The sequence below is a fragment of the Eulemur rufifrons genome, chromosome 19 (assembly GCF_041146395.1).
Source record: "Eulemur rufifrons isolate Redbay chromosome 19, OSU_ERuf_1, whole genome shotgun sequence".
Lineage (NCBI taxonomy): Eukaryota > Metazoa > Chordata > Mammalia > Primates > Lemuridae > Eulemur > Eulemur rufifrons.
In genome coordinates, this window is record NC_091001.1 from 15,093,198 (window position 1) to 15,119,642 (window position 26,445).

Here is a 26,445-nt window from a genome sequence, read left to right on the forward strand (position 1 = left end):
CATAAACCTAACTTGAATCTTGAAATAACAATTATAAAAACAATTTGCAACCACAGCCAAAGGAATGAATTTTTAAAAATAAATAAAACTAATGTAATCTAATCTTTTATTTGAGTAATACAACTAGTCTTTTAAAAAGAAATAGGAATAACTTTGAAAGATTATTCACAGGCTTTTATTAAGTTTGAAAGGCCTTATTTAAAACACACTCATTTTTAGTTGCCCATGTTTATAAGGAGAGAAAAAGGAGAGACATGAAATTAATCTGTTTTCTAGTTTAGTTCAGGATTTAGCTTCTGCTGCCAATATCATCAATGCTAAATTTTAGAGTTTTTGGAACTAATTGTGTTCAGCACCAAGAAAAGGGAAGAAATAAAAGGAAAAAATAAAAAGGAAGACTTAAAAAAGAGAAATAGTAACTTGATTAGAAAAATAAAACTTAAATAATCTGAATTTATTTGGCTGAACATGAAGCCTCCAGGCCAATTTTTTAATTGTTTTAAACTATATCAAAAAGAGATAGGTAGAGACAGAGGATATGCAGCAAATAACATTTTAAGACCTTCTTCCAGTCCAAGGTTTTATTTATAAAATGTAAAACTTTCAGTAAATGCATTTATAATTGTTTCATCTGTACAATTTTACTTTTCCTACTCTGTACCTCATAAAACTCTGAACTTCACTAATGAGCTTCCTACTTTTCACATTATACTTAATTTACTGCAATCAAATTTGTATCTCCCCAGTGTAAGAACTTCCATATCAAAGGTAGAGATTCATTCTCATTTACTTAAATTTCCTCAAAAAGCCTTGGTCACATTTTATTTCCACTACATGGTTGTTGAATTAAAATGAATAATCACAGCTTTGACACTATCTAACTTCTCCACAAAGCAAGAGACATCTCTTGTTCTGCTTTAGTTACCACAAAAAAAAAAAAAAAAAAAAAAAGAAAGAAAAGAAAAAAGAAGAAAAAGAAAAAGAAAAAAATAACCCTGCAATAGCAGAGGTAGCAAAGGAAAGTGTTTTACCCTAGAAGAAGAATAATGAAATGCAATGGTTCCTCAGCAAGTGGGCTAAACCCTGAGGGTAAGGTGCTAACTAACCTTTAACAGCCGAGTTCCTGGGGTCCTTTACCACACAGAAGATGCTTAAGAGCACTGTATTTGTATTTCAGTAGCATCAAATTTTTTATATATAAATCTGGGGGAAAAAATCACAGGAACATTTGAAATGTATACATTCTATGTGCAAAAAGAATGCAGGAAAGACTGAGATAATGCCTTAACCAAAAAAGAAGCTAAAGAATCAAATACATTATCAACAAGTGCTGAAATTCACACAAGCAAATGATTTGGGAGTCTGGAGGGAACATAAAAACCAACTGCTTCACAGTCACTCTGAGATTTGATGACAGCTCATTACCTCCCCAAATTTCATAAGGGTTCAGCAAAGTGATCTAGTTTTAAAGGACCAAATTAGAATAAAAAGGGTAATAAGGCTACACAGTTTATATGTGTTAATTGTTAATACTGAGATTAGAAAAAAAAAAAGGACTGAGAGTCCTGTAAGCATATTAATGGGATGTTATTTTCAGCTCATTTCGCTGTTAACATGAATATTTTGCAGCAATTCAAATGGAAATATACACCTGAAGAATAATGCACTCAGCTGGAACGTGAAAGCCCCCCAAAAGAGAGAAAAGAATGTGAAAAAGAAAATAATGGCATCTCCCCACCTTGAATGACAAAGAGCATAAACAGTTGGGTTGAGTTGATGCCAAGAAATAGGAGACTTTCTTCCTCTCAGTTTAGGTCCTCACTATGTTTATATGTCACTAGCCCTGAATTTTACCCCATGGTACGCCACACAACAAAAGAGAAACTAGCTGGAAAGTATTCAAAGTAAGAGTATTAATTTTACTGGATGTTAGCTTTGTGAGACTAAACATTTTTTGAAGCTCTCATGATTAAGCCAATGTGCTATATGAAATCTACCTAAAGTTAATAGTGGTCATAATTATCATTGTTTATGAAATAATAGTAATAATATATTTTACTATCCATAAATATAGTGAAATTATTAAATTTTATTATCTCATTTAGTTTCTCTCAATTTTATGATTTATAATTGAACAAACTGGGGCCAAGAGAGGTTAGAAAATTACATTCCTCCTAGGAGGTGAAACCAGGATTCAAATTCACGTCATTGGATATCAAAGCCTGTTTGTTAAACCACTAGATTCGACCCACAACATTGCCAATTCTCCTTTAGGACAATGCCTTCTTTAGATTTTTTTAGACTGTACTGCTCATTTTACTGAACAGCTGAAAAGCCACATAGCACAAGTCTTGATTGGCTGAGACCCAGCTTAGAGACAGTCTCTGTAATCACTCTCTCTATCTAATCACTATGAAGAGAGAGAAGTGAGTCGTGTCCTCCATTGTGGTATGTGGACTTCTTGGGAATACTTGGGAGGAATAAAGCCATGTCACAGTTGGCTGGAAAAGTAAAAAATGCAGCCTCAGTCAGACACTGGCAATGAGGGTGACATGGAGACATGAAGAACCATAAAAGTGAATCCTTAGCAAGGTATGTTAGCCTCTCACTACAGAAAAAAAATATGTGGAGTATTTGTTTCTGAGGTATCAAACTTAGTCATTGACAAGTATATGAGGATCTCTGGAAAGATGGAAGAGGCAGCCTGTGACAGACCTCACTTGAAATGAAAACAACACAAGCCGACACCAGCTAGACAATAATGCCTGAGAGATGCCTGACTGAAAATGGCATACATAGGAGAAAAGGCGGTCCTTTATCTCACCAAAGACATGCATTTAGCTCCATTCTTATTACTCTTGGCCATATAAAAATGGTGGCTCAATTCTCAATGATATTTCAAATACACTGTCATTTATTTCTAAAAGCAATGTGAAAAGTCCATGGTAGATACAAAATGTGTTCATGGTTTACTGCACCATGTTTAAACCATAAGGACAAAGCACTCTAAACTCTATATAAAGCATGTAAAGTAAAGAGTAAAGGACAGAGAGTGAATAAATAAAACAAGTGAGACTCCCTTATATAAGTGTGAAAAAGAAACTTTGGAAGAAGGAAGCTCAAAAATATTAGTGTATAAAAGTCAAATTTTTTTTTAAAGATTTCAGAAAAATCAAGAGGCATAAAATTAATTAGGGATTTAGAAGGGTCAAATTTCTAGCCTCATTTATCCTTTTAAAACCTGTCTTATAGATTATCTGCTTTTTTCCTATTTTGATTTATTTTTATGGTATCTTATAAAAATTTACCTAGAGGAAAAATACGTACTGTTTAGTATTTTTTTTATTCCCAATCTGACCAAAGTTTACATAATTAAGAAAGTAAATGTACTTATTCTATTATGAGCTATCTTAATTATGACTAAGGTTTTTCAGGGCCATTACACCCAGGGAGAGCAGATCTACAAATGGCTCTAGCATAGTATGATCTGAGGGAGGCTCCAGAACTGTCTCCCACATTGGTCTGCTGTGGTGCCAACCTTTCCCCCACCTACCCAGAAATCACACCATCCGACTCAGCCTAAACCTATGACTTATGGAATAAATGCATTATCTGCTATTAGAATGTACATGTTATGTAGTTGAGAGGCCCTAGAATCACTACTGCCCTGTTCATTCACATGTATTGTCAAATTCAGCCACTGCCTCACTAAGTAGAAAAGTTCTCTTTTCTACTCTGTAGAGCAGACCCAGGAGTAAAGGGGCCTAGCCAACGCCGATGGCAAAATTGGGATGAGAAGCCAGATGGGGTGCTTTCTGTATGGGAGCTTCTTAAACACTGCTTATGACAGAGCTGTACTTAGCAAAGGCAAACTGGCTTTGCAAAGGTGATTCAGAGAGGGCTTCAAAAAGAGTAAGTAGACCGTGGCATGAAAGTAGGGGCCAAGATAAATACTTGACAACAGACCTAAACAAGCTATTACGTACCACGTCAAGACAAGGTCTGAAGACTACTCAGTAACTAAGATAAGGACAAGCTCTTGCGTAGTCAGTGCTTGCCCTTAATGTGGTGGTGCTTTTAAGTCCAACATTTGCTTTTTACTTAAATTATCAATTCATTGTAATCAGTTTTAATTATTTTAACATTTTCATCATCAAATATTTTATGGTTACCAACTTCCCACCATGAACTTCATATTAAATATTTTATTCCACTAAATTTGTTTTAATGAAATGATAACCAATTACCTCTATCCTTGATAAGATGGATATCAAAGGTTCAGCATGAAAAAATCATGATGTTGATTAAAGGCAAAGAATTATATATTAGCAATCTTTGTCATAAATAAATATATAATTCATAAGGTTTTCTTAAAATATTTTTTAAATGGCATAATCTCCATTATTACTTTGTAGCAACCTAAGGCATATAAGTTCTGCATATTTGGAACTTGAAAACAGTGGATCTCTTTCTACATTATTAGATTCCAGTTGCAAGAAATTCTGTTTATTCTTATGGTGTATTCTTTTTCCTTAGCTAATAAGAGAATAAAACCTATTTCTCCATTTGGCAGTAATGTGGGTTAGAATATAGGGTAAAGCTTGTTAAAAACGGAATTCATCCCCAGGCCCTTTTAATGAAATTTGTTTATTATGCTAAAATACAAAAGACAGGCAAAGCTTTTATAAAACTTAAGTGTGTTTTAGTGCCTATTCATTTAAATGTGCTTGTTTCAGTTATTTCCTTGCCACAGCATCTGTGACAACTTATTTTTGTCATTGGCTGTCCTCACTTATTCCTGGTTTGCATCATGATATTGAAATCTTTTATTTCACTGGAAATTATCTTCTAAAACTTTAAAATTAAAGTTAATCCAAAGCAATTAGTTACAACTGCATTGTTTCACATAGGTTAAAATTCAGGGAAAATGTTTGAGGTAATAATAATTAGGAATTAACACAGCATCCAAAATGGTATTTTCATGGAAAATCCAAATGAAAATCCAATACAAATCCTGATTAAAACTTAACCAAGCAAAACACTGCAGATTACCTGGATTCCAATTAAATGTGACAAATGAATATTTGACAGGTTTCAATTCCGATTCTATTTATGTAAGAACGATCCATTAATATTGAAGATGAAATTACCAGAATTCAAACAATACAATTGCATTTTATGGCTAGATGAATAGTCTGAAAACTTAGACCCAATAAAACTCTTACTCAAATGTCAACTGCTACATTTAGATCACCCAAAGTGAGTCACATTACCTATAGATCAGGGGTAACATCGTCACAGCTTGCAAATGACAAACAGTTACATAAACTCTGAATTTCAAGTGTCAGTCACATATAACAATAAGGGAAAATCAGCTACATTATTATGGCCCTTACTGTTGATAGTACTTAAAACTTGGTTATAAAAAAGAACTAAAAACCTTCTTTTAGAAATCTTTCAAAGTAAACTTTCTGTTCTATTAACAAGCTCACCTGTTAAGTTTTCCATGACATGTATACTTCCTAAAAAGTAACCAATATGTATGTGTTTGTCACATATAATCATGTCTCAATTATTCATCCATCATTTCTTTCTTATTTTAAAGGTGTCAAATCCCCATGAACTCACAAAACAGAAAATAAGATTAAAATGTGATTATAATGCCAGTGGTACAAAGTCTTTTCTGTTAATAAAGCTGACACTGAAACAATTGTGACTTATCATACACTATGCTGTTTACAGTAAGAATAAGCACTTTCTAAAACACAAATAAAAGTATATGTTATCATCAAAAGGCAATTTTAGATGCAGTAATATCCCTAAGTTAAATTAATCTTGTCTACCTAGGTATGTATTTATAAGTATATAAATACATATACATGTATTTTTAATTTAACTTTTATTTTTGTCCAAAGAATTTTAAACACACCTGCCTTAAATATGTATTTATCAACATTGCAATTCATACCAAAGTTTTATACTCATTTAAAAAGTTACTGAAGAAAGTTGATTCTTTAAAAGCACATCAGACTCCCATCCACATAAGCACACACCACCATACACACAGATAAGCATGCCTTCATAGCCATGTGGCAAAATGCCGTTGTAACTCTGGATAATGAATCAAAAGGGACATCGGTCATCAGACTCTGAGATCATATCTTCTCACTCAATAACAATGTGGATAATTAAGTATTTAGCATGATTTAACTTAGCAATACTTTCCCTTGGGGTCATTCGTGATATACATATATTACTCTCAAATGTTGGATTTTAATTTCATAGATAAACTTCCAGAAGAAAATCAGTCTTTCTCCTGCATTAATATGCTCTACTTGCTTATCACCCTGAAGAAACTGGTATAAAATAAAAAGTTAGACTGTCTTATTTCACTTAGGGGTTGAGATGGTGGAAGACAAATCCGTTTTGAGTTTTCACTGGAGATAAAATGTGTGTGATTCCCCTTCCTTTCTCTCTGTACAGCCACATCTCTTTTTAAATTTGAAAGAATAATGAAGTTAGGAAGAATTTTACCATTCCATTATTTGACATAAACCCACTCCTTAGGCATTTACTTATGCCTTGAAATCCAGAATATAAATCAGCGAATCATCTTAGGGAACATAATAAACAAATATGAAAAATTTTACCAGTGCTATTTTCAATCTAAATTTGTAACTTAAAGGAAAATATATAGAAGGCCAATTGTTGTAATTATGAGAATTGCCTCACAACAGGATAAGAATATGAAGTTTTATGATTTGTTTTCTTTCCTTCCTCTCATGTAAAAAGGGAAAAAACCTTATATATAAATGAGAGGGGGATTCAAATACTATTTACAGTATACGGTGAAGAACAAGATAGTACTGTTCTCCTTTGACTCTACTTCAGTGATCACTCAAAAGGAGAGGTTTGAAAATACTTTTCTAAATACCTAGGAAAAGAAAAAGTGGAGCAAGATTTGTTTATTGTCATTTCCTTTCACTAAGACTGTATAATTGTAATTGAAGAAATAGTTGCATGACAAAAATGAATAGAAGAAAATAATCATACAAGACCTTTCTCAGTTGCTATTGTTTAGGAATTGTGCACTTATTTAGTTTTTTTTTCATAACAGGCCCTACTCTGATTTATTTATGAGTGTGTTTATTTCTGACAGGCTGCTTTTAAATGATGGTGCTATTTGGGCGAATTTTATCTATACAGTTATGTCCCTTTATTTGGCATTTCTGTATTTTAGCAAATATTTCTTATTTAAGGTAAGATAAGTTTTAGTGTCAGCTATTTTAGTTTGATTTTAGACTGACCTTCATGAGTCTACTTATTACGGCTCACTAGCGTGATTATGTGTGTGGATGTTGTGTTTGCCCCTACCATTTTCCATATGCTCTGCCTCACCAACACTGCCATCCGGCGTGGTCCTTTCATAGTTGTCCTCTGGGAGTGGAAGGGCACCCAGTCTTGGCCCTGATGAACTCTTACTGCTTGGTGTTTCTGACTCCTCCAGCCCGCTGTCATAGCAACTCTGCAGTGACCCCTGATGTGGGTCCTGAGGCTGACTCACAACAGAAAACGTCACTCTACGAAATGGCTGTAAAAGAAAAGATTCTGAATGTCACTAAGATACAAGATTGTAAAAGATCTTATTAAAAAATACATAAGTTACATACATTAAGGTCTACTGACAATGAGTTCAATATAAAATAGATATGTTGAAATCTATTTGGTTAACTCTATATGATCTATGGTAATGCCTACAGCTTAGATTTTGTATGAAAAAACTTAAAATTTCCTTTCAGAGAGATAAAAATGGAATTTCACTAAAACATACATTTAAATACGATATGTTAGTAGCACATATTCAACCTTTTCCTATTCTGTAGTCTTTACCTCAGATATGCTTGTCACAAATACACTCTATAAAAACAAGGGTCAGTGATTTGTGAAGGCGATAAATATTGAGCTAATCCACTGTCAGAAGGCTCCATTTTTAAATACTTTGTCCATATGATACAGTGCTTTAAAATCAAATGTGTTGGCAGTCGACTTAAACTATTAAAAATACAGCTGACAAATAGGAATTTAGATGCAGTGCTAGGAAACGGAAATATATTATTACTTCATTCATATAAAAATATTACCTACTGACTTGAAATTGTAAGGATCCTATTGAAATAATAGATAAAACTTTCCTTAATCAATGAGTAGAAAATAAACTATAAAGTTTAATGGTATGTGCTATTACTGTTTGTAGTTCACTCCCAAAAAGGTAAAATCATAGACAGTCTTCAATTTGTATTTTAAAAATGCTGCAAAACTTTGCCTAATTGAACCCCATGATTTATTATGCTACTGATAATGAACTGAAGATTTACTATGGAATTTGCAAATTATCTTAATTAACCACAAATAAAATAATATAAAAATAAAATAATAAAAAAATTAAGCTCATTACAGGAACAAAGTAATGCTACGTATTGACAGTACTACATACAAATAATAATTTGGGAAAACAACATAAAAATGTTCTGTGATTTCAGTCTCAGATCATTCTGGACAATAGTTGTACCCATTAAGCTCTTACATGAATTTGAAAGTGGCAAAAGTTACATATTTTTAAACTTACAACTCAGACTGGTACTTTCTACTACAAAGTATACAATTAATGTTGCTAGAAAATAGTGAAATTTACACCTTTATAACTTGAATGCACATGGTACAATTACTAATCACAATCTAGATCAGCAGAATTTTAGAAATATTAAAGATTATCTGCACATGGTAGACTATTAATGGTAAAACTAAGGTTGTAACAGAGGGAATGGCCTGAAAAAGGGTAAAATGTATTACAAGTCATCTCTTTAATCCCCCACACACACTTTTTAGAGATTAAAACCTGCATCCCTGGCCGAGGCCAGTAATCAGAGGGTCAGGGGAATGTCTTTTGTTCTTTGTACAACAGGAGATATCTTGATGGAATTGTCTGGGCAGAAGTTACAAGATTGTCTTCACCAGAGATGCTACAATTAAATAGCAATAGCCCAAAGCTGAAATTTCCCTTTAAAAACTCTGTATTTCTGGTTATATTACAGCTAGGACAATAGCGTTTTTCGTTTTTCTAAGATGAGAGTCTACCATCATTCTCAGTTGCCAGCAAATTCATAAACTTCTCTTTCCTTCTCCTCAAGCTATTTGTCCTCATTCATTCGATGCAGCCTCGGGGACAAGTGCTGAACTTTCAGTAACAGAATCTGGCCTTCCTGGGTGGGCCCCTCAGTGCCCTGGTGGGACGGTAGCCTACTACTGCTGGAAGAGGTGGGGAGCAGCTCCAGGTCAAGCTGTGGGTAGGAGCATCACCTTTCCCATAAGAGAGTGAGGGACCTCCCCAGCAGCTGCCAGGGCCTGGTTAGCTCTGGGGAACTCCCATCTTTCTTCTCCAAATTAGACGCAACTCCAACCACCTTTACTTTGTTGAGGAAAAGGAAATGGATTTGGGAAATGTTTCGATACCGTGGCTATTTGTGTGGGTAAGTTCCCCCATGCACGCTGAGACCTTTGATTCCACCTATTTGGGGAAGATTTTCAGCACTTCCTGCTCTGTGGCAGGGCATTTTGTTTGGATTTGTTTGGCGGCACCATTTGGGGGTGGAAGTCACCGTTGACTGGAACTAGGGAACCTGAGAGATTCATCATCTCCTTTTGGATTTAGAGCTCATTTGTACAGTTCCTGGGGAACCTAGGGGATTCATTCACTTTTGGATTAGGAGACATTGGTTCTCTTTTGAGACAATTTGGTTCTCATTTGTGTGGTTCCCATTTGTTGCAAGGCCTTGGCAGTATTTTTTTCATTGTCTGTGTTTGTGGTTTGTGCCTTTTGTTTCAACATAGGGAGGGGCTCCATTTCTATTCCATCTGAAAGCCTCTTGGGTAAAATCTTGGCTGAATGGCCAACTTATAGCTCTAAGTCTATGTCTAAAAGAGAATGGTGTTATTGTAATCCAATCTATGTGCTGGAGAGTGAGGAGAATTGGCCATTGAATGAAACCTTGAATTAGTATGCTATCTTACAATTGGAATTATTTTGTCAAAGGTCAGGTAAATGGGACAAGATCCCATATGTAACCAGGTTGGATCACATGAGCCCTTTATTTATTGCACTGCCCACTGCAGGCTTTTGTGATGCTCTGTTTTAGTTGGACAGTTGGTTTCCCTGGTCTGCACCAGTTCTAAGTCAGCAGCTGGGTGCCCACCAAGGCTACGTGCCTAGCAGAACTGTTGCCCCCTGGGTGCACCCCATGGGGATGGACTAGTACATGTGGCCCACAGCCAAGCAGGGAGTGGTGAGGGGGGAATGAAGCACAGCAAGAAGGGAACACCTGCCGCCCAACCAGCATACCCTGGGCATGCACGTGAGGTGGCAGGACGGCACTGATGCCAACCTGGCTCCCCCAGGGGCAGCCACAATGTCTGCTGCAACTAGGACAATCCCTGGGAGAGGACCAGCTCATGTCCAGAGTCACCACCTTGGTACCGTGAGAGGGGCCATGGACAGTGTGACTGGAACTAATTCTCACACTCACTAGGTTATGACTCAGAAGTGGGAATGGTCTCTCCTTCTAAGGCCAGGCAGGGCAAGTTCCATTAGGGCAATATCAGATAGGGGTATTGAATGTGCAAAGACAGCTGGCAGGGTCATTTGAGACAGTCAAAAGGAAGGGGCAGAAAAAGTTGCCACAGATCCATATACAATCAGTGTACTTTTTGTAAAAAAGAAGGACATTAGAAAGAACATTGCCCCAAATTGCAAAGGGCTCTAGGTAGCAAGAATCCCCCTGGGGAGCAAATGGTTTCTTTTCAAGTCCAGGACTCAGAAGATGAAGGAGGGGGCCTGCCGTTTGCAAATCTGTCCAACTGCAGGTTCTGCAAGTCCCCTGCAAAGCCCTCACCAAACAGGGCAGGAGAACCTTTTTTGAACCCCCGAGGCAACACAGTCCAGCAGCACCTTGTGGCCACCCTAGTCCCAAGTAGCTCCAATCCAAACATTCCCCAAGGAAGCCCCAGTTGAAATGGACAGTAGGGATTCAGTTGGTGCCAAGCCATGTCGGCAGATGTGGGCCAGGCAGTGGTGAGGTGGCCGTCAGCAAGCGGCAGCTGAGGAGCTTGACACAGCAGGCCGAGGAGGCGGACCCTGGAGAGTTGCAGCCAGAGCTGGAACTGCTCCTGCTACCGCCTCCGCCGCCAAATCTGGCAGACCTGGCTGAGCAGCAGGAGGACGGGGAGCTGTTCCAGAAGTGGCAGAAGCTCACCTCCAAGAGTGCCGCCAAGCTCCTGCTAGATGAATACCAGGACCTGGTGAAACATGCAGGAGACGGCCACTGTGGAGCAATTCACTTTGAAGTCTGGGCCTCCGCAGACTGACACACTGTTGCAGCATTTGCAAGAAGAAAGCTACCAAAAGTGAGTAAGGCTGTACAGGCCAACAGGACCCCAGGATGTGAAGAAAGAATTTAAATTCCCCATGTCAATGCGTATAGATTCATGATGAGTCTATGTGCCATTAGTGATATCATACAAGTAACTATGAATGCTACTCAGTCGCATTTGAATGGCAGGATCTTGGGACTAGGGTGGCCTCAAGGTGCTGCTGGCCTGTGCCACCTCAGGGGTTTAAAAAGGCTCTCCTGCCCTGCCTGGCGATGGCTTAGCAAGGGACTTGCAGAACCTGCAACTGGACAGATTTGCAAACGGCGGGTTACTTATCTGGGATTCCAAGTTAGCAAGGGAACCCGTGACAACTGCACTGGTTCCTAGGAATGGCAGGGTTCTGTTCCACCTGGATCCCACACTTTGGACTAACAGCAAAGCCCTTGTATGAGAGCCTTAAAGGGACAGATGTGGAGCCCCGATCTGGACCACAGACTGTCACGATGCCTTTGAAAAACAAAAGCACAATTTTATGACTGCCCTGGGGCTGCCTGACTGGTAGACAGAATTTAAAGTATACGTTCACGAAAAACAAGGAATGAGCCTTGGAGTCTCGGTGCTCACAGATGCTGGGAGACATTCTACGGCCAGAGGCATCCTTGCCAAAGCAACTGGACAGTGCTGCGAGACGAAGGCCTCCTCACCTCCGGGCAGTAGCAGCTACCTGAGATTTGCTATTAAAGACTGTGTCTACTCTCAGTCCTGCCACCCTGTTGCCAGCTGAAGAGCATGAGCCTTTACAGCATGACGGTGTAGAGGTTCTGGAAGCAGGATGGGTCTGTGCATGCTCTTGGTTCCATTTGGAAGGAAAGGGGGCTCCTGATGGCAGGAAATAAGGCCTCGGTTCTGCCCCTTATGAGGCACCTACGTGAATGCTCACATTATGGGTGTGATGCCTTAATGGATTTGGTGGGACCTCATTTAAAATGATGCCATTTGACAAATAACTCAGAGGTGCCCTTTATGTGCTCGAAACACCTGCTGCACAGGAAACCCAATCTGTGGGGACCCACCAGTTTGATGACTGGCAAGTTGATCTCAGATGCCTAAACTTGTATTAGCAGATGCCAATTTGTATTTACCGTGCTTTACATTGTGTGTGCATATTTTCTTTTCCTTCTCCCTTCCCCCCACCCCCCCCACCATTTATCACTCCTGACTGCAAACTATCTGTGCTTATTTGATCTCTTTGGTCTCACCTTGGAAATGAAACCACTGATAGTCTCCTAAAGCCACATTGTTCTGAACACAGAAAATACTCAGCAAACAGACTGAAGAATGAAATTTTAATGACAATGATGAATTTAGGCAAGAACTCCAAGGGTCATGCAGACATATTATCACTTCAAGACATAGAAATGGGTTAAAATATTCATAAAAAGAGAAATAAGGGTCAAGTGCTGTCCTTAATTCGATTTTAATGACTTTCAAATCATCTTTTTGAATCACTCCTCACTAAGAAGACAGCTCAAAATGAATACAGAAATATATAAGCTATACTATTAAATTGAGAAAAGGAAAATAATAAGAAATTATGAGAAATGGTGCTTCATTTTGATATAAAGATAGAAAAGATAGTGGCATTTATTTGAGTGAAAGTGGTAATCTCAAAATCTGTGCTAAAATGCTTATTCCAACAAATGTAATGATAGAATAGTAGAGACAGGTGATAGGCTGTGTTTGTAATGAAAAATGTCAAAAATAAACTAATTATTTTTCTACAATATATTATATAATGACTGCTATGAATCTATGCATTTTATTTTTTATTTCCTATCCTGTTTGTGAATATTTTAATCTTCATAAATTATTTTTGAAGGAAGAATGTCACAATTTTAAAATACTAAGATCTATTTATATTTTAGCAAATACTTAGATTCATCAATATTTCCCTTTTGTATAAAAGCTTTTCCATAGGAAATTATATCTGAATGAATGAAAACAAAATTTACAATACAGGCCGGGCGCGGTGGCTCACGCCTGTAATCCTAGCACTCTGGGAGGCCGAGGCGGGTGGATCGCTCGAGGTCAGGAGTTCAAGACCAGCCTGAGCAAGAGTGAGACCCCGTCTCTACTAAAAATAGAAAGAAATTATATGGACAACTAAAATATATATATACAAAAAATTAGCCGGGCATGGTGGCGCATGCCTGTAGTCCCAGCTACTCGGGAGGCTGAGGCAGTAGGATCGCTTAAGCCCAGGAGTTTGAGGTTGCTGTGAGCTAGACTGACGCCACGGCACTCACTCTAGCCCGGGCAACAGAGTGAGACTCTGTCTCAAAAAAAAAAAAAAAAAAAAAAAAAAAAATTTACAATAAAAAGCCAAAGTAAAAAGTATCACACAATGGACCATAAATATACCCCATACATCATTTTATCCATATTTTAAAATATTCCATTAGAATTCTATAATGCAATATGAGAATTATATCAGTATAATCTATTTTGTAAAATCTATTTTGATAATTTTGAATAATAAAATTCTTGTGAAAAGCTATCTAAGTTGGTAATATGAACCAAATTAATACAGAATCTTAAATTCTGAAGGATAATCCATTGATGTGAGGGAGCTCAGGAAGTTTCACCCCAAAATATGACTCTTGGTAGAAAGAATATTTGTAATTAGAGATCCTTGGAGATCAAAAAGCACTGGAGGGGTTTTTCCCTCTATCTGCATAAACTGGATTGACTCATCAAAAGATCAAAGGGCAATTAACTTCCCTTCCTCTCCTTGTTGTCTCAATATATTGCAGGAAAGAAGATCAAGGATGCAAGAAGACCTGGCACAAATCATTTAAATATAATACCTATCTCTCAGGTTAATTTAATTTACAAAGAGGATCATGCACAAGTCAATCTCTTTCCCAATCCATTCATCCTCCTAGCAAACATTTATTGCCCCTAAACAGAATTACCTAATCTGCTGATCTCTCCCTCCCCTCTAGAAAGCAGGTATAAAAAATATCTGGATCTCACTGGGATACTGAGTAATCACTCTGTGATTCTCCCCATGCACATGGTGAATAAACCTCTCTCTTATTAATCTGCCTTGATTGTAAGTTGATCTTTCAGTGAACTTTCAGGGGAAAGGACAATTTCCCCTCAATCCTACAGATGCAAGAGTGAAGATTGAATTCCAATAGTGGATCAGATATATAGAGCTAAAGGGATGAGGAGAGAGAGAGAGTTGGGAGGCGGAGAGAGAGGAAGAGAGAGAGAGAGAGACAGGCAGACAGTTGGGTCTATTGAGAAATGGTTAGGTTTTATAGCAGAGTCATGACACAGATTTCATATTATTTACATATTCCAGAAAGATTGATGAAAGCAAAAATGTAAAGCAGCGTGTTGACTTTCTGAAAGAGAGAATAAATTTGCATTATGTATGTGACTATCACTTTGTTAATTACTGATACTCTGAAGTAGAATGGTTTAAATGATGATTCCTTAAATCTAGATGTGCTTTAGTATCATCCAGAGGACTTGTGAAAAAATGAAATGTCAATACCTGGCCCCAACTTAAACCCAATGAATCAGAATTCAGGATAGAACCTGGATAAGAGTAGTTTTTAAAATTTCCCTAGGTGAGGAAGAGGCACAGAGAGGAATGACAAATCCTACCATTAGGAAGAACATGGGTTGAGATCAAAGAAAGCTAATCACTCCCAGAAGCCAGCAGGTTCCTGAAATGTCCATAACAGTTTCCAGGGAGAAAAACTTCGTTCCATCTTGAGACATAAAAGTCTGGTTATACATCATATGCATCCCATAAATATATACAACTAAACAAATTTTAAAAAGCATGGTCGTAAAGACATTTAGTAAACTGAAGCATCTGAGCTTTGTATTTTTCTGTCTAGGGTGACAAATTACTTTGTGCCCTGCAAATGCAAACTGGCGTGCACATAAGAAGAATAAGCAAAAGAGCTTGAGGAATAGGATCAGTCTACCAGCTCTTTGAAAAGTGTAAAGACATGCTAAAGACTTGAATAAGTAACGCAAGTAGGAGCTGTCAAAGAAAATTATTCCAAAAATTGTGGGTGGGGCATATGTGAGAATTATAAACAAGAGAGAATGGAAATCCAAGAATTTATGTCGGTGAGCAAATGATCTAATTAAAGGGGCAATGTTGAAGACGTGATCTGACAATTCCTTACTAAAGAGGAGGAAGAAGAAATGTTGAAGGCAGAAGATTATGCCAAGAAGGGGTGAAGTATGGAGAAACATTTACCTAGAAATAGGTGCCAGGAAGTGGCAGTAGTAAGAACGGACAGCAAGGCCACTAGACAGCAAGCTCCTGTTGCTGATTTGATTGAGTCATTAATTCACTATACTTGCATTTATTTTCTACTAATTATGGCCCAGGGTTTCAAAGATTTCTAACAATGATTCTACACATTTAAGAAACTCAAAGCCATATAGGTATATAAAAACAGACAAAATATACTGTGATCAAGTTTGCAGTAAATTGGAGGCCTGAAAAAGATGCTGTGAAACCTACTTGAGAATTTAGGGCAGGCATTAGATAGGAGCAGATTTGTGGGTTGAGATCTCTAAAAGAAGCCTGATAGATAATATGTATTTGAGGGCCTATTATAGGTTCCATATTTGAAGCCAGAAACAAAGGATTAAAAAAAAAAAAAAAAAGCTGGGAAGGGAAAAGCAGGCCACTTTTGAAACTCAGGAGTCAAAGAAGCAGACCATTTCTAGAAACAGAGACAATCCGATATAATCAAAAGCATAGGGAACATCAAGAAGAATGCTGAGTAGAACAAGCCCATTAGATTTACCCCTTAGAAGGTCATTGTGGGTATAAAAGCGCTAAACTCAGGAATAATTGTAGATTAGACCAAAAGAAGGAAAGATAGTCTTATAAATACATGGAGAAATACAGAAAGTGGGGATGTACTACTAATATTGAAAATATGACAAAAAGAGAGATAGAGGGTAGCGGTGAGAAGAAAAAGATTTGTATAAAGAGTTTTATTTATTTATCTATTTATTTTTTGCCTTTCTTCATTGGCACTCAAGAAGATTTGTTTTAAGGTAAATATTTGAAAATATAAGCAAAAAGGAGTGGTCAACACCTTTTGCTTGGTTGAGAGGGGAATAAAAGGTATGAGGGAAATTAAAGAGATCAGAGAAGACAGGCAGACTAGAATTAAGAGAGAAATGAAATTCGAAAAGATTACAAATACAAAGGAAATGGTAAAAGCATGTTGAGGGATTTTATGTACGGGGTGTCTGTGTGTGGGTGTATGTGTATGTGTGTATGTGTGTTTAATGAGGGGAAAAAAAAGCACATTAGAAATGACAGAAAAAGGAAAGAATTCTATTCTAAGAAACCCTACAGATTCCCTATGTGACCTCAGACAAGTTAGCTGATCTTTGGTTCTTGTGCCTTAGGCTCAGAGTCTGTAAAACAGAGGCAATAATACTTGCCCCTTACTAACTTAAATTCTCTCAGAATTAATGAGAGTGTTTATAAAAAAAAAAGATCCTTAAGGTCCCCCAAAGACATACTATAAAAGGTAGTACACCTCAGGCCACAACTATATCACTAGAGCTGTCTCCCATTATGTTTTCGTGTTTTATTTTTCTTTTTTTTTAAGACAATATACACTTGGCTCAGTAGTTCACAAAGCTTATAAATAGAATTTCTAAAATCCACATGAAATTTCAAACCTAATTATCCTATTAATGTACTGTTTGTATTGTTCTAAATGCAAATTATTCATAAAGCAAAGATGTACATACAATGACATCCAAATTTTTCAAAAGCTATTTAAATCTAACCATTCAGTGAGCATGAATATTTCTCTATTCCATTATTTTAGAATAGCATTTATTATCTTTATTTTTATATGTCTTTTATTTTTTTTAAATTTCAGAATATTACAGAGGTACAAACGTTTTGGTTACATGTCTTGATTTATACAGTTTGAGTCAATGTTACAAGTGTTCCCATCACCCAGATAGTGTACATTGTACCCTTTAGTTGTGAATTTCCCCAAACCCTCCTTCTCTGTCCCACCTGCTTGATTTCCATTGAGTTTTACTTCCATCTGTGCACATTCAGTGTTGAACGATTAGTTCCCGTTTAATCGTGAGTTCATGTGGTGTTTGTTTTTCCATTCTTGGATAATTCACTCAGTAGAATGAGCTCTAGCTCTATCCAGGATAATATAAGAGGTGCTAGATCACCATTGTTTTTTTGTGGCTGAGTAGAACTCCATGGTATACATATACCACATTTTATTAATCCACTCGTGTATTGATGGGCACTTGCATTGTTTCCACATCTTTGCAATTGTGAATTATGCTGCTATGAACATCTGATTGCAAATGTAGTTTATTTTTTGTCCCCATTATGACACATTGGAGACTTTCGCTTGAGGTCTTAGAGGTTATAAATATCTGAGCAGTCCCTATGGTAGGGTGTGTTACAAATACAATCAAAGGTAAAACTACAGATAATATACGATTCCTGGAGCATTGGATGTACATAGACTTGCATCCTCCCTCCAGCTGATGGAGATGCATTAGAGTTGATACTGTTTTAAACTACTATAGACTTGTAGCCAGCATTCTTCACTCTTTCTGTAATTTTATTCACTTTGTTTTCTGGAAATCTAGAGGTCACATAGTTAATAGGCAAGAGTATTAAGGGAGATGTCGTCTATCTGCCATCTCTGCTCTTCTGCTGTTGGGCGGCCAGAGGACTGTGGCCTCTTCCTATCTTTCCCTCTTCCTAGGAAATATTGGTGAGCCCAAGGGCAGGGATGTGTGATTACAGTGGTCATTTCTAAACGAAGTTAATCTCAGGGACGTAAAAGGACAAGTAGAGCAAATAAAGTGATTGATTAAGTTGAGTGCTGTTGGGTGTATAATGCAACATATTCAGTAAATGCATTTGTATTTGATAGTTTTGCTTTCTGGAAAATAGGAATAGTTGCTAAAACTGGCATACTGATGAATTTGGGATCAAGAGAAAGAGCTCCTGCTTGGATGAGCAAAGGAGTTAGAATATATGTGGATTATAGAAAGAAGGCTTGTGTTCTAATGACATTATTGCAAATGGCAAGACATCCGTGAAGGGAAAATGAGGTGAGCATTTGATTCATTATTCCTTTTTGTAAAATTGCATCTCCATGATTGATAATATGCAATACCTAACAGTCACCCTAAATCTTGGTAGTCTAAAAGCTTTAGAGGTGACATGAGAAGCTCTCACAAGCTCCACTTTACTTCAAAAACAAACTAGCAGCCAGATCCCATCCTGCTCGCACCCAGAGCGTTCAAGGAAAGTTAAATCCATGCATTTCAAATTCACTAGAGGTCTGAAATGATTTTCTAAAAAGTACATATTTTTAAATATCTAGAAGGTCAAATTGTACTATAAGTATAGTTGCCTTATTTTTTATTTTATCTTATAGATTCATTTTAATTTTGTTTAATTTTACAGTCCCATATAACCACCCTCCCTTTTTGAAAATACTGATATAATAACACGTACTCTTTATAACTGGCACATTTGAGGAAATTAATTTTGACATTAATGTAATATTAATATTATAATATTATGTTAATCTATTCTGCTTCCAGAATACAATCATTGCTAAATATGTATAACATTTCCAGGTGTTACCTATTTAAAAAAAAAGCTTATTTGGAAAGTTCATGTATAGTTTCCAAGAAAAGCAATGGAGACCAGATGAATTTTCACAAATATATGAATAATAATAAAACCTTTCTTTTTACCCATTCTTAATTGTTAGATTGATTAAAAGGTAACTATCACACCATAAAAACAAATATTATGTCCCATAATTAGACATACTTAAAAATACTTGCTTTCTATCTACATTAGCAAAAGCTTTTAAATTACAACATGCTGAATACGTGTGGATTTTTTTTTTATGACGGAGTCATGGTCAATTTTAGAAAAAGAAAAAGAAAAGAGTTGAATTTTAGAAATACCATATTATATACAATATTTACAGTAAAGAGAAAAATATAGCATAGGGCTAAGAGTGCAGATACTTTCCCCTTGGAGTCCATTTTTTATAACCTAGTGACACTACTTTATGGGGATTTTATTTGCAAGAAGATAGGACCCTAAGGATGCCTTCTATTGGAAAGAACCTCAGGTTAAATCTCTTTCTTTATTGAATACTGCTCTGTGTCTTACAGACAACTTTATTGGGAACTTTAAATCTGCACCTTCCTTTTTAGCTTCAGTAGTTTCTCCATAAATCTTCTCCTTATCTGGAACTCACATACAGCTGTCTCAGTCACATCAATTATTTCTGAATGGGCTGAAAAGGGTTTTTTATTTTTTCCAATTCACTTCGTTATGTCCATCAAACAGCCTTCTAATGACTCTCTTTGTCAGTCATAGAGCACTGAAACAGTCATGGAGCAGAACATTGCAGTATTATAAAGAGTGCTGCATTTCATTTTTAAGGTGAAGCTATCTAAGACTGTGAGATCTTTCCTTGCAAATGAGCAGGCATTGATTAATCTGCAAACATTCTCAACCAGTGTCAGTGGCTATTGAATAAATGTATCTAGGATTCTATAGTGCATTAGTTGTAGTATACCTGGAAGAACCCTCAAACAAACTTTAATCAGGTCTTTAAACTTTGTAGGGGCGCTTTTATTTGCTAACATCTCAAGATCTCTCCATACTTCCTTCTTTCAAGTCAATAGCAGATGACAGTATATTAAAACAAAACATGCTGAGACAAATAGATGAGTTAATTAAAACTCCAATAAGGGGAAGGAGAAGTTAAATAACTATTTCTTTTGACTTGCTTGCAATTACATATTTGACATTATTGTTTATAATCAGACTTCAGAAATTAAGAATGCAGGTGATCCTTTATAGCTCTTAGTCCAGTAGATCACAAACTGTTTAATTATTGCCAAAAAATTATGACAGTATTAAAATAATAACTACTATGTGCCAGGAAAGTGCTATTCATTTCACTTGTGTTGCCACTCTCTTCATGCCATCCTTATGTGCATAGTAATAGTCAGATTTTACAAATGAGAAAAAAATTAATTAATTTCAATATATGAACTACTATGAGAACTACTCTAGCCTAAAAAGGTAAGTTGGCCTCTTGGGTTTTTTGTTTTTGTTGTTTTTTTCCCCTCAAGAAACAGCCAAAGCCTAACACTTTTAGCAAATGTAGGCAAACATTTGTTTCTGAAAACTTGTAAAAAAGATATTATGTTCACAGATTGTGGGTCCTTTATATCATGAACACAATTGTTTTATCTATTTTTTGCTCTTTTTGGCTGGTTTCTTTAAAACCTAGTCTAGGGTTTGGCAAACTGCTTCTGTAATAGGCAAAAAAGTAAATATTTTAGGCTTTGTGGGCCATAGATCTCTGCTGTAACTACTCAGCTGTGCCGCTGCAGTGTGGAATATTCACTGAACATCCACAAATGAATGGAGATAGCCATGTTCCAGCAATACTGTATTTATGGACCCAGAGATTTGAGTTTCAGATTATTTTCCTACTCCATGGAATATTATTGTTTACTTATGGTTTTAATATTCAAAAATATAAAAAAAATCAATCTTATTTGGCCGGCTGTTCAAAAATAAGCAGAAGGCCAGATATGTCTCATGGGTCCTCTTTTGCACCCCCCTGCAATAGTCCAGGCCCAGGTGTACAAAGATTTCACAAAAAAATGACACTCAACTATTCAAAGCGACATTATCTAGTTTGTTGGTTATCTAGATTCTTTGTTTCAAAAACTTTTTGGTAAGCCTTGATTTGTAGAACTGCAACAGATTTTTAACAACTGCACAAAAATAAAAGGTACATAAAATTTAGTTTTCCTCCTTTCCCTGTAGAAACAAGATTGAGTTAGATTGAAACATCTTTTCACTATTAAATAAATTGAAGTTTCTTTGTTAGGTCATTAATAAAAGATGTTGTGTTTTTTCGTGGAAAAACGAACAATTTGTGGACAGTTCATTGTCCTCCTGCCAGACCAAAAAAGTATTGATATCCCACCTCCAGAACCAGAATAGAATAGGCAGTGCTCATAGATTTCAATTCTTCAGATATGACTTCCTTGAGAATAGATCTTTTCACCTTTCAAAGAATTATCCCAAATAAATTTTACTCACACTAGTTTTCCATAGTGATTCAATGATGACATAAATTTAAACATTTATACGAGAAATTTATGTTGAATGTCTGTTATATAACAGACATATTAAAAATGATTGAAAAATAATTAAAATTATATATTATTTTTTTATTTTACAGTTCTTCCACACACACTTCAGTGTGTTTTTGTAACAACCCTAAACAGGTAAGGGATTGTTATTGTTCCAGTTTTGCAGACAAAGTGACACAGAGAGATCACATGATTTGAACAGGACAAATTCCCATAGTTACTGTCCAGTGGAGCTCAAACACTTACTGCTCTTTGAAACTACACTCTCTGACCTATACTGAACAGGGGAAAGGTGCAAATATATATAGACATATTCTCATTGGTAAAATATAGCTTAATTAATAACTACCACATTGGACTAGTTAGGATATTTAAATGAGATATCATTTACTATAATTTAAAAAGCACATAGCACCATGTCTTTCACATAATCAGCCTTTAATGGATGTTACTATGAATACATAATGGAAACCTTAGTATGGTAATAGGATGAGACCGTTCACAACTCCCTGCCTTGCAGGACCTATTAGATTCTTGTTTTGCTTAGCAAAGCAATTTAAAATTACTAACACAGATAGCAAAATACCACCATTGTTTCCAAGAAATACACTTAGCATATGTGTTTCTTAGCTTATAAATTGTTTTACAAGTAACTACTGTGTATGTGAAAAGCTGCGTGGGATCTGGGATCAGAAAGTCCTATCACCAAATCCTAATCTTATCTCTCTCCATTGTATGGTTCAGGAAAAATTGCTTCACTTGTCTGAACTCATTTCCTGTAAGTTGAAACAATATATTTGGAACAACAATATAAAACTTAAAGAGCTCTTATAAGTATTAGAAACACTATATAAATTATACTGATATATATATATATATATATATATCACCTAATATAAAGCCTGGCACAATACTACAGCGTTCCCTAAATATCTGCTGAATAAATAAGCATATATAGTGGCTTACAGTAAGAAAGCCCTCTTGCCTATATTTACCATGGTTGTTTGTTTATTTGTTTCATATAATAAGAGCGCAGGAATTTAGATCCTGGGATTCACCATTTTCAAGTGCTTCTGTAACACTGTGGCATTTCACCAGCTTTTTTTTTTTCCTTCAAAGTTAAATTTCATCTTTGCTGTGTGATATGCTGAAGGACACAGACAATACTGTAATCTCCTCATTCCCACATTTTTCCACATCATGGCTAATCACACTAAAGAATCCTAGTCTAATTTCTTATCTCTGTATACTCTCCAATTACTATGTGTCACCCTGGCATTGGGCATTTGTGCCTTCACTTTTTTCTCCATCACAGTTTTTAATCAGTGCAATCCATAGGGAACTCTTTAATCAGGGAGCCTATTTATTTAACTTCTTTACTGGAGGACTTCATAAGCCCAGTATTCCTCATCTTCATGAACAGTTGCTGACAAGCCCATAGGTAGATCATAGGCTTGGATCTCTCTTTCAGAATCTTTTTCTTCACATCCCCATGCCCAACAATTAGCATTATTTATTATTGCTGGGGCTGTAATCAGCTCTATTTTTTAATTCTCTGAAATGCAAAATTCAAGATGCTACATAACAGCAGTTTTCTAATATATCAAATTATTGGAAAGTGTAGTTGCTATTAATGTCACACTAAGTATATCTCATTGTTTCAACATTTATTAATACTTCAGTTGTATTAACATTTTTATACACGATTGTGGACTTTTCAACTACATTGCAAAGTCCTCATAAACAGCATTTATCTATTATACCTCTATTTCAATGACACTATCTTGAAAATGTTTTATATATCATTGCTATCTGTTAACATGTTTTAATATTTCTTGTTCTTTTTGGAAATAACTGAACTGGGGAATTGGGAGGCTTAGATTCAAGCAGTGGTTCTGATATTAAGTATGAAATGTGAGACAATAATTAATCTTTCAGTTTTAATGTCATCAATATAAAATGGAGTTGAGGCAAATGATATTTAATATCATTTCTAATTTTTAATTCTCTTAAACCACAAGATCATGACACTGTAAGAGTATATGGGTTGAATCAGTGGATAAATGGTTGAAATCAATTATATCAAAGTAGACTTTATCCACTCTTTAAGAAATTCCTTAGTGAGTTTTCTCATCAAAGAAATATCACAAATGAAAATATGCACAGTAATCAAACATTTTATTTAATTGCCTTAATGAAAAGCTACAATGATAGCAAGGTTTCTTCAAATTTAACATCTTTGTGGGAAAAAAAAGACATCCCCAAAGATCAGCTCCGTGGAATATGCTTGTCTAAATCTTCCCTACCTATGAAACCACCTCTTCTCTGAGTTCTTCTTTGACTCAGCCACATAAAAATATTGAGTTCCTACTGTGTGCAAGAGACTGTGAGATTGCATTCATATCTAAAATGTATAATTCTAATAGCAGAGGTTAGAAAGTTTGGTACAAAATAAAATGGTAAAAGCATTCTGGACCACACAATTGGATTTCACTCCTAATTGATTGGAGACATCATCCCTTTTAAATTTCTGTGTTTACACCCACAGAGAGACAGAAAGGCAGAAGGAGTCCTAGTTAGGAAAAGAGAATATTGACAGGCAACTAATGAGAAAAACACTATCTTCACAATGAAATTTAATCCAACAAAGACTTATTAAGTCCTTGCTCTGTGCCTACCATTGTGCTGAAAAATCTACATGCTGCAAATTCAGGCATTAAACTCAGCTGGGCAAAATGTAGATTAATCATACAAAAGCATTCACAGAATACAAGCACGAGTTTCTTTCATTTTTTTTTTTTTTTTCATTTTTCCATTGTGATAATCATCAAAAGCTCAGTTTACATGCCGCGCTGTTGCTTTGCATGACTACCCTACACACCCATGGAGTTCCAGATGCAGCTGAATGAGGTTGATAAACCTACGTGGCAAATTATACTGTTGGAGTTAGTCTGCAGCAGTTCACGGGAGCAATGTTGAAGCACCAAGTGGAACTAAAGGAGGACAGGCCAGGTTTGTAACCACTAAAACATCAAAATGAACAAATAAACAGCAAGGACAAAAAAAAAAAAATCTTTAAAAAGCTACCTCCTTAAATACACAGAAGCACAGACAGGGGCCTGCAGCACGAGCACTGGAATCAATTCTCTCATACAGAAATGAATGAAAATGAAACATGCATTTTAGGACCCACTCAAACAGATGCTCTGTTTTCTTCTTTTTTCCTCCCCTTTTCTATCTTAGACATTTCATATAAATCGCACCTGGTGAAATCTGTTTAGGAAACTGCATACATTTAAAATCCTTGGGTTTTCATATTCTGTGGAATAAAGGTTTGTGCCCTTAAATAGCTTTCCCCAGTCCACATGGATTAAAATGTCTGAAAGAAATCGAGACAGACAAATAAAGTCAGTCTCTGGAGTGTTATTGGAGCATTTAATTATTAAATTGAATTGCAACCTAACTTTGGAGCCAGAACCTTCTACTACACAAGTGAACGCATTCCCTTTGACACCCTCATGGCTCACTTGTTTTATCTTACTTATCTACATTTTGTTACAAAGAAAAGCTACCAGTAAGCATAAGGAAAAAATGTATCCAATGCCTGGTATATGCTAATTTTATTCCTTAGTACCAATCAAATAACTCCAGAAAAATAGGTAAAAGTGGGTGTGCTGAGCAAAATCTGGACCCCCAGGAAGGTCCACATCCTAATCTCTGGAAACTGTGCATATGTTTCCCACACAGAGAGGAATTAAAGTTGCAGATGAAATTAAGTTTGCTAATCAACTAATCTTAAAATGGGGGAATTCTATTAGATTATCTAGGTGGGCCACCTGTAATCACAAAGGTCCTTAAAAGTATGCCGGAGAGGCAGAAGAAGAGGTTACATGTTGCAATGTGAGAAGAGGGAGGGAGGGGGCTGTATGCCAAGAAATTCGAGTGGCTTCTAGAAGCTGTTAAAAGAAAACCAGCACATTCTCCCCCAGAGCTTCCAGAATGCACATCACCTGGACAACACCTTGATTTTAGCACAAAGAGTCCCATTTTGCATTTCTGACATCAAGAATTGTAAGGCAACAAATTAGTATTGTTTCAAACCATTCTGTTCCTGTTAATTTTTTATAGAGCAACAGAAAACTTATACAGTGAGTCATGGAGCCTGGTGATGGTGGGGAGTAGAGGAACGTGAAGCAGTTTGTAGGTTACACATTTATAAAAGAGGTGATATTCATCACTCAAATTTAAATTGGTTTCCATTGCTGGATCCATCTGTAGGGCATTGCAAACCAGCGTGTCAGTCTAACAATTATACCTACTTTTATAAAACACTCAAATATATATTGTGTTGTATATTTTGTGCTAAAAATGTTAGTTTAGTAACTGTAAAAACAGTATAATAATCTTTATAATCTTATTTTTCCATTTATTATTCTTTTAATATAGTGAAAACACCAAAAACATAAAACCAAAGCAAAACAAAACCAATAAATAAATATTAATAAATAAAGTAGACTAAGTTGCTGGAATACCCTTGTAAGGTAAAACTAATTCACATTTACATATCGGTCCTCTCTTATCAGACAACTAATAGTGTATTTAGGGAAATCCATGGACTTTCAAGTCAGAAAACCAGAATTTCTTTTCTTGACATCCACTATAAGTTGAACAACCTTGGGCCACTCACATACCTCTTCTGGACCATGATTCATCTTTGAAAATATAAATGATAATTTTTCACTTTTAAAGATGCAATGAAGA

At 36.0% G+C, this 26,445-nt stretch overlaps 1 protein-coding gene across 2 annotated transcripts in view; it reads right to left on the bottom strand.

The window, feature by feature from the left end:
* PCDH7 (protocadherin 7) overlaps positions 1 to 26,445 on the bottom strand; it is a 392,272-nt gene that overhangs the window by 201,600 nt on the left and 164,227 nt on the right. The window contains exon 2 of one of the 2 annotated variants that reach the window (XM_069494731.1): positions 7,399 to 7,591. In XM_069494731.1, the coding sequence (XP_069350832.1) occupies positions 7,399 to 7,591 (193 nt within the window). Of the gene's footprint in view, positions 1 to 7,374; positions 7,592 to 26,445 lie in introns of both variants that reach the window. The other variant, XM_069494730.1, reaches the window with a different exon arrangement.